Genomic DNA, 9,965 nt, shown 5'->3' with positions numbered 1-9,965 from the left:
AGGGAAAATCCAACTGAATATAAGAAAACCTTTTTCACAAGTAGGGTGCTCAAACATTGGAACAGGTTGCCCAGAGAGGTTGTGCAGCTTCTATTCTTGGAGGTTTTCAAGATTGACCGGACAAAACCTTGAGCCCTATGATCTGACCTTATAGCAAACCCCGATTTGAGCAGAGGCTGGGACTAGAGACCTCCTGGGTCTCTTCCAACACAAATTGTACTGTTATTCTATGATTTGGTTGCCATCACTGATCCTACTACACCAGCACTGGCAGTGCAGTGTGTGATTCTAGAGAGAATGACCAGAGCCTGCTGAGTTGCACTGATTCAGCAGGCTGAAAGAGGGGGGCTCAGCTGCACTAGAAGGGAACCTGGTTCGCTCAGTTTAGAAAGGAGCTGTGAGATTCAAAACTGGAGATCCCATTTGTCTCTTCCTGTCTCCTACACAGCTGCAGTCATAAATAAGTAGGCTACATGTGAAGATTTATTAAACATCCAGGTTGGAGTCTAATCCTTAAAACAGCAGTAGCAATTTTCCCATAGCCTAAACAGAACCAAAGAGACAGACCTTCTTTACAACACAGGGGCCGAGGCAGATGAGATGCCAATTCCGTGATCAGGCCACACATGAAGTAGACTAGATGGAAGGTTTGGATATTGCAGATGGTGCTGGTTATCAGCCTGGCTGCACTGTCATTCACCATCCTCTCTTCCCAAGCAGAGAGAATACAGGAGGAGATTGTGGCTTCTGTATTTTGCAGTTGTTGCTCACCACTAACTGTGGGGTGTTCAGAGAGTTGAGTTTTGTCAGCTGTTGGTATAAATTTCCTCACCTCTGGCTCCCCTTGCACATCCAGTGAAACCAGATGTGTCTACAGCTTAAAGACTATCTCCCAGAAGCTGGTCAAAGTACAGTAAAGTGGTGGGCATGCCAAAACCAACTCTGGTTCCCTCCCAACTTGTAAGAGGAACTTTGTGGTTCCATGATTCAAGCCTTAAATATATCCCAATCCAGAACCACCCTACTTTTTTTTGTTTGTTTAAACTGGATCATCGTAAGAGTAGTCAAGTGGGGCTGGGGGGGATAACTTATTTTCCCTGTCTTACAGTAAATGGCAGAGGGCCAAATGTTTATAAGGATGTTATTCTGTAACCTTCTCTCAAACTTGCCCAAACTTCGCAAACTATGAAGAGTTCCTCAAAAGATCAGTTGCAATTAGGATGTAATTAAAGATTTTAAATCATTAAGTTCTTTAACCAAAGTGCACGCATGCAGGGCTTGCTGAGCTAGAGCAACGAAAATGTGCAGTTACTAATGTTCAGCATTTCTGAAATGAAGCAGGCTCAGTTTGTTGGCAGCTCAGGTCACATGCTGAGCTTTATAGACTAAGGGATGTATTTTTTCATAGTCATTTATGTGCACGTGTTAAAATAGTTTAAGATAATTGTGACTCTTTCAGCTAAGGCAATTTTTGACTAGCTGTTTCTATACAGTTACTATTCCTAGAATTGCTGTTTCAAGTGTTTAGACCTATTGTAAACAGCTGTAGAGAGGTGTAGATGTTGTGTGCTTGACTGCCTGATCTCTTCAGGACATTGAAAATGATAGCCCTGAACCCTCTGACTGGGACAGATATGCTGCTGAAGAGTACGAGATTCTTGTGGCTGAGGAGTCTGGGAACGACCAGTTACAAGAAGGGTAAGCATAGGCATTGCACTGCCCTGGGGGGACAATATCTGGCTCCAGCTGAGGTTTAGTAGGAGCATGTAGATGCCACTTCTAACAGAGATGGTGGATTAGTGGACTTATAATTTGGACTCAACACTGGAGCATGTGAAGCCTGAAACAGTTGCTCCAAAAGGCAGTGTATTGGTGTATTTGTCACAGTGGGCTTCTTTGGGGGCAGCCATTTGAATCAGCTACACACACTGCAGTAATGAAGATAGCTGGGAAAAAGGACAAAGCCTTTTTCTTTTGGCAACCGTACAAAAAGAGATCAAATTACTTTTGCTAGTCTTGGCCATGTATTGACCATGTCACACTATCATAGATTAGAAGCTTGTAGCTCTGTTACATTTATTATACGTAGTGGAGACTTTCTTTAGTCAAATAATTTTACTTTCTGCCAAACTTTATGCCTATTAGTCTGTGCTCTTCATAAGCTCTGTTTCAATGTTTTCATTCGTTTACTAAGTTTGTTGAGACTTTTTCTTTAAAACACTGTTGGTTTCTGCAATACCTACACTCATTTTTGCAGCCTTCTATAAAATTATGGACAGACACTCCAGCTATCCTTAGAGTCAATGAATTTAGGCAGAGCAATTGCTCCAGAACCTCTCTGTGTGCAAGGGCTTCCTGCAGAGGCTCCTAATGGTGACTCAGTATAATTATCTTTTAGATTTGTGTCTGTATTACTATTTTTTTGAGAATACTTCTCTGGAAGTCTCCGGGTTAATATAACAAACGTCCAAAGAATGCTTACCCCATGTTAATCTTGCATGATTCAGGATTTCATCCGTTCTTGAACAGTATTTGTAGAGCCATTAAAGAGTACTGAGAAGATTGCATAATTTTCAAAACTTCCCACACTGGAAGTTGCTTGGGATAACAGTAGCACCTACTAATTAGCCACAGAGATTTGCAAAGCTATTGAGAGCTATGTTTCCCTCTCTCCCTGTGATGTGCATCCAAACAGCTATGGGCTGTTCCCTCATCTCCTTTGAGCTGCCTTGCCTTTTTGTGGCCTTCACAATAGAAGATGAGGTAACACAGGATGGAAGATAAAATTGCTGTATTCCCTGCAGCTGCTTTGCAATACCTGTGTCCTCAGCACAGAAAAGAAATAGGGCTTTATAAAAGCTTTGCAGGACCATGAATCCCCAAACTCACCAAAACCAGAGGAGAAATGGCAGGTGATGTCAGATTTTTGAAGCCTGTCTGAAACAGCTCCGTGTCTTCCTGTAAAGACCATGTCAGCAACCTTGCTGCTTGCTTTTAAGAGCCCCTGAAAAGCTCTGTAGTCATGGCAGCAGGATTAGATCTCATTTGTGGAGCATAGCAACAGACTATGCAGGAAAAAAGGAAGGGAAAAAGAAAAACAAAGAGCTGGATGCCCAGACAAATTGGCCAGAAACAGGCATTGAGTTTTTGCACGGACATTATTTCTGCTGTCCTTTGAGGATGACAGAAACAGGGAGCAGGGACAAAACCAAGACAATTTATGAGCTTTATGAGAGACCGGAAGATTTTTGTCTGGCAGAATCTGAAATCTGGATCTGGTATTTGTCTTATTAATACATTTGAAACTAACCATCATTGAGCAATTGGAGATGAATTAGTAAGTGTGTACCACATTTGTGACTTAGCCCTGTCCATAGCTTCTCTGAATGGAAGGTTTCTTAAACCAGTCAGTGTCTGGCTGGCTGTCTGCAGGCTTGCCCATGAGAGAGCGCTGCTCCTGGAAGAGGAATCTCATCAAAACATAGTGGATACTTCGAGCGACTTCAAGGATGCTGTGACTATTGAGAGCTACAGTCACCAAAAATAAGTTAAGAGAAAGGTGTCGTCTTGCTCAAGACGAGACATCATGTTTCACTGGAAGCTTAAGCTGATCTGAACACTTCTCAGCCATGCTCTGCTTTATACATCTATGTATGAGATTCAGTGAAGAAAGTCTGTTCCCTGGTGAATGTATACACACGTTGTTTGAAGGCAGAACCAATAGTTGAATCTGACCAACACAAGCTCTTAATGCAGATATAAGCATTGGTTTTGCAGAAATCCTTTCTTGCAGTCCAGGCTATGGCCTGCCTGCCAGAAGTGGGCACTGCTTTGTTCACTGTTCAGAATCCAGTTTCAGCCAGCTGATGTACATGAAAGCCACAATTGCCTTCATGGAAAGAGATTTTTCTCCATAGGAAGGGAAATAAGGAGGAAGAGGCCATCTTTTATCAGCTGCTGATAGGAAAGAATCCCCTTCACCTGAGCAACAAGGAGCAAGAGCACAATGCAGAGCAATCCTGCTCAGAGGTGGATAGGTGGGACAAAGACATAGGATCAGATGATGTTGGTTTAGGCAGCTTAGACCATTTTTCTTGTCTCCTTCAAGTCAGCTGATGGCTCAGTTGCTCACTTTCATGAACCCAGCAGCCTAAGGAAGGGAAAGGGGGAAGAAGTACATCGCTGAACCACCCAGTGACAAAACGTGTGTGTTTGCCAGAAGGAAGGATAAAGAATTTCCTGGAGTAATTTGCCTTCTATGAACAAGCTACAGTTGCCATGGTTGAGTTTTGAATGGGTGTTTAATCTACATGAGCCCATATGTGTATTTATGGGACTGTGAAGTTTTGAAACCGGCCTGGAAGGAGAGGTGGTGATTATCTTTAATGCTGATCTCATGGAAAAGCTGTCCCTTGGATGCTTCCTAGCCATAAAGGTGGAAAGCATTTTTTCCAAGATGGGAAAGGCAGGCACTGTTGAGCCTTAAGGTGCAAAAGAGTGAAGTGGAAAAGTAACTCACATGAGAAAGGACAATGGGAAGCCCCTTTTGAAGAAGACATGAGAAGATTTAGTCCAGAAGCAAAAGGCACTGGAAAAAAAATTATAATGGAGCTCCAAGTGCTGGTGAATGTGCAAAATAAACAATACAGGAAAAAGGTCACATTCCACGTATAGGAAAAAAAAGAAGAAAGCTAACAGAAATTGGTAAAATTGAAGGAAAAGGGGACACAAAAGGAACATTCCTAAGAACAGCATTCAAATGGAAATAAGAAGTTTTCCTCAGCTGCATCATCTTGAACCAAGGAGACATTAGAGAAACTGAGGCATGTACAAACATGCACAGTCCATTCCCAGGTGGGGAATGCAGGGGAGGCAGGGCCATGCAGACTCCCGACAGGTACCGCTTAAGTAAAAAGCATGCATATTGCGTACTTTTTGGTATCCTTGCATGCGTGATCAGAACAGTTATTGGTGTAGGATCCAGACCATTGTTTCCCTTCTCCCACTTATGCAAGGATCCAGAAGGTGGCAGGATTACTAAGCAGGTGCTTTCCTTTATGGAAGAGGAGATGAAAATGTTGTCTAGGAAGATCTCTATGCTGTTTGTCTCTCCTTCACATAGGGATCACCAAACTATAGCATAGAACCCTCCCCACAGCAGGACATACATACTGACAGGCTCCCAAGGATTTGTTGTGCCTGCATATGGGTTAGTGAGGGGAAAACCAGCGCAAGAAGTGGTAGACAACTCTTTCTTGGCACCATCTGTGCTGGGGTATCAAAGAAGTTTAGCCTTTTTGCAGCATACTTTATCACTGAACAAACTAGAGCTATTCCTGTGCTTGCCATTGGAACACCTGCTGCAACATTTCCTTCATAAGCAGCATTGCTTTCAGAACAAAAGGAAGAATTTGAATTTCTTGGGAGCCCGGAGAAACTAACCTGTAGTGTGCTGAGACTGGAAGGAAAACATCTTAAGAACATCATTTCTCAGGAATAGGAATGGGATGAGAGCCCCAAAGTGATATCCTCTGCTGCAGAGCACAGAACCCAACCAGCCCAAATAGTGCAACTGGCTGGAGCTGAGAATTCACAAACCTCCCCAGGCCATAAATGCTAGGACCTGGATATTAAACTTCAAACCAAGTGAGAGAGAAACATGACAGCATGGCCACAATTGTTCTTCTGTGGATGTCAAAACATACCCTAAGCCAGAAGATGCTTTGGAAACCAGGTGTTTGAGCAAGTCTGAGCAAGCCAAATCTCCTCTAGGGCCTGGATGTGTGGCTGGATGACTTTATTTCTACACTGAACTATTAAGGCTGCTGTGAGCTACTGACAATTGTTACTGAAACTGGATTCAAATTTTATAATGCTGAACAGCAGTGAAAAGTTGTTTCGGAACTTACAAATGAGTATGGATGGGAGCACAGTCATGTCAGCTGTCAGAATACTGATTACTACAGCACTGTTTTCAATCCGTATAAATATCCTCTTCGAGGTTAACATCTTGCATGCTACTGTATTTTAGCCAGCTGCTTTAGTAGCCACTGAAATAACTTACCTGAAAATGCTCTCACCAAAATATGGCTTTTAAAGACATACCTTTTATCTTTGCAGATCATTTGAAGAAGACTATGACACAGATGAAGTCTTATCTCCCCCTGAAACTGGAGACAAGTCAGACAAACTAGTTATCTCAGATCTCTCAGCATAGAGAAATGGAAGAGATTTAATCAATCTTTCAAACTGGATAGCATTCAGTCCCAAGACACTTAGGGATTTTTCTTAAATCCGTCATTGGCGCAATGTGCTTTATTTTGTACACTGTAACTTGAGAAACCTTTTTCTCTTCCTGTGTATTTGCAATAAGGTAATTTCTATAAAAAGGCTTTTTACAATGTGTTATCGTGCACGCTCATTAAAAATGGTGATTGCACCTTGTTTCGTTTATATATAAATTCTGTTATGTCCCCAGATGTGCAATAAATGCCAGCATCTAATGATTAACTGTAGCAACTGCATGCAACATCTACAGTGGTCGTTTCTCAGTTCAGTCCTGTGCCATTCTGTCCCCTTGACTTTATACCAGGAGTGACAAAAGAGCTGCCAAATTAACTTAATTTAAATGTACGTCTAGAAATCTTTTAAAACGCAAGTCACAATGAAGTTCTCTTTTTTTCCTTAGTGTCCTGGAAACCAAGGCAACATGCCTGCACGTGGGGAGAGCGAAGTCCCCTTTTGCGCTTTAAACCACAAGCTCTTACAGTTGATACTGGACATATTTTACTTGTATGAATCTGTGGACAGTTAAAGCACCACATGGTGTAACCTTTTGCTAAGAATTTGAGATGTAGTTAACATTTCTACATATTTTCCTGTGCATAAGAAGATCTTCCTCAGTTTTGTCTCTGTAAAAGTATTTTCTAGCATATTTACAAGAAAAGACATATGCTGTTCAGCTGGTGTGTTGAAACTGCTGTGTCTTGCGTGTACCAGTTCTGTCCATTCCCTGTGTTCTTCCCTTCTATTGTATTGCTAACCTGTAGCCTTCTCCAAGAGACTAAGCTGAGGTAATGAAGAAAAAACCCACCCCTAACCTAGTGTGCTAAATTTCTGTTACCAGAGGGATCCTTTAACTGGTAAAGGAATTAGTCTGTAATATTGCCAAAAATTTATTTTCCACCCATCAAGTAGGCCCAGTCTCAGAGACAAAACACTGTAACTAATGAATTCTTGCTTTCAGTGCAAAATTAAACTGACTTTCCCCATAAATCGCAACTGGTGTCTCTAGTAATAGCACATGCTCTGCTGCTACAGCTGTTCGTCCTTGCCTAGTAGCTGTCTGTGATTCAGCACAGAGGTGATTATAACTTATTCTTACCAGTCTGCATTTTAGCCACCATAGATACACAAATAGATCTGGTACTTACCTTCTCCAGCTTGGGACAGGTTTCAGCTGTCATATTTTATTTCAACTATTGTAATTGTGCCCAAATACGTAATGCTTGGGTGGCATGTATACACTATATTTCCCCTTACCTCGCTGTAAGAATATCAAACCATGCCTCCTCAGGACATCCTTATGTGAATCCCTGCCAGAATACCTGAGGGACAACTTCCAATGCCAGGATCGGATCTCCAAGCAGGCACCTCCTTGCCTGCACTAAAGGCAGAACCCACCCAGTTAAGAGATAACTTGTATATACACATACACACTGTTAGCTTGGTGTATTTTGTACATATAGATGCTAGCACAATGGAACATTAATCCCTAGATGATACTTCTAAGTGCTACTGTTAATAACCAAATAAGAAATTGGCTGATCACTACAATGCAGCTTCAACTTTTCCAGGAGCCTTTGAAGCGTAACACCTGTTTCCCGATGCCCAGGTGGGATATACTGCTGCCTTGTTAAGGTTAGTAACTCTCTCATCAGGATGAAAATCTGAAAGAGAGGAAGTTTTCAGTTATACTGGCCCTGGAGATCTATTCTCTTTTTCTTGAAAAAAGCTGCTAGTTTATTCAGATGCATATATACACCCCAGGATCCTGGATTTGGTATTTGGTAAACTTCTGGATGCCCAGGTTATTAGCAAAGGCACTGCAAGGTAACTTCCATTCCATAATGAAAGATGTAAGCAGGGAGCACTCTAACCAAACCAGGATAAGCCTCTTTGAATGCAACAAGCACACAAGAGCAGCTCTGTTCAACACCAGGGTGTTTGAATCACATCTCCATCATCGCTATAACCCTGAGGGGAAAAGCTTTACTGGGGATGATTTTACAAAGGCCCAAGAAACTAGGAAATGATTGCAGAAATGAACATAGGGTGGAAGTTGTGCAGCCACTAATTGTAGCCTGCTCTGTCCACTTTTTACCTGAAAGAACATAGGCAAAGCAGTTTACCTCTTTTCTTCACTATCTAGGTCCAGAGTGGTCTTTTAGTTTGATAAAATTTTACATCTCTCCAAAGACAAAGATTCCTCAAAGGAACAAGAAGAACCTGACCCCATTCTAGGCTGAAATTGAACCTTCATGTTACTTCAGCATTGCTAGCTTTTAGCTCCATAAGCAGCAGTACTGGAATGTCCAGTTTGCCAATTATGTAAAGTCTCATTCCAGAATAACTTAGTGATTGTCTCTTTAAGATTTTAACCTGGGATAGCCCTGGCACCTCCAAGAAAAGAAGCTTTCCTAGCACTGTACAGAATAATATAATAAATCAGGTTGGAAGGGACCTCCATAGGTCTCTCTTCCACCTCCTCGCTCAAAGGCAAGCCAGCTTCAAAGTTAGAGCAAGTTTCTCAGGACCTCATCCAGCTGAGTTTTGAAAAATCTCCATAGATGGTGATTCTATCACCTCTACGTATTACATTTCGTCCTCCTCCTCCCTATGGGAGTTCAGAGCAACATCCTTTTCCAGGAAGGATGTATATATTCCCGGGAATGCACAATTTCTTTTTAACACAAGGAGGGAGTTAGGTGAAAGACTCAAGGACTCACCAGTTGAGCAAGTGACACCCTGTTCTCAAGCACCACCACATGTGAGCCCACGATGGACTGGGAAGAGCTGGTACTCCAGCAACCCTTGGTGCATCGCTCTTTTGGTTTGGCATTTCTGTTCTTGCTGGGTCGAACCTCAAGCCTACTTCTGCTGTTCTGCTCTCTCTATTCACCCACCACTTCAGGATCTTTCATCTTTCTCCTCATATGCCTTTTGCAGAGGGGCTTTAACTCAACCCATCAAATCAATTCAGACTTCCATCTCACACCACACCAGTCTGCCTGAACTTTTTGAAGAAGTCAGTATCCTGAGCCTGGTAAAAATCACCAGTTACCTTTCCAAGGTTTGGCTTCAATAAATTGAGACAATATCTCGTAACTGCTCTGCTGAGCCCTTTGGCCCCCAAACCGAAGGCCCTCTCTTCTACAAAGAGGTTCACTGCTGCTCTGACAAAGTAGAGCGATTCCAAACCCAGTTCATGCTTTCCAGTAGGTCAACACAACAAGCCAATCAAAGAAAAAAACAAACAAGCAAACAAACAACTTACAGCAAACATTTTGCCTTGTATGTGAATATAAGGACAAACTACAGAAGCCGCTGTTAGCACAGTATCAGTGCAAAACTTGCATTGATTTGTATTATTTACTCCAGGAGTAGAAATCCATTCTCTCTCACTAATACATCTGAAAAGAATCATAATTCAACAGCCACAGATGAATTAGTAAAGGACCTATTCTACACCCCATATGTGACTTAGCCCTCTCCACAGGTTCTCTGGATGGAAGGTTTCTAAGTCCGCAGTATATAAGCAAGGTAAATTTGGCATCTCCTGTCCTACTTCTTAACTTTTCTTTCTGGGATAGTCAAAACGTAAGAAGACAAGGATGTTTGTGAATACAGACACCAGAACCTGCTCAGCTGCAACACACACCAGCTTCAGAGGTCAGCAAGCTCTC

The 9,965-nt window shown here is 42.2% G+C and overlaps 1 protein-coding gene across 1 annotated transcript in view; it reads left to right on the top strand.

The window, feature by feature from the left end:
* PPP2R3A (protein phosphatase 2, regulatory subunit B'', alpha) overlaps positions 1-6,586 on the top strand; it is a gene marked incomplete at its 5' end in the record, with an annotated part of 21,292 nt that extends 14,706 nt beyond the window's left edge. The window contains 2 exons of the mRNA XM_009582373.1: positions 1,592-1,698; positions 6,121-6,586. Coding sequence (XP_009580668.1) covers positions 1,592-1,698; positions 6,121-6,217 — 204 coding nt within the window. The remainder of the gene's footprint in view (positions 1-1,591; positions 1,699-6,120) is intronic.
* Positions 6,587-9,965: the final 3,379 nt, after the last annotated feature.

The sequence above is a fragment of the Fulmarus glacialis genome, unplaced genomic scaffold, assembly GCF_000690835.1.
Source record: "Fulmarus glacialis isolate BGI_N327 unplaced genomic scaffold, ASM69083v1 scaffold10957, whole genome shotgun sequence".
Classification (NCBI taxonomy): domain Eukaryota; kingdom Metazoa; phylum Chordata; class Aves; order Procellariiformes; family Procellariidae; genus Fulmarus; species Fulmarus glacialis.
The sequence above is the reverse complement of the archived record's forward strand: the minus strand, read 5'-3'. Positions and strand labels throughout refer to the sequence as shown.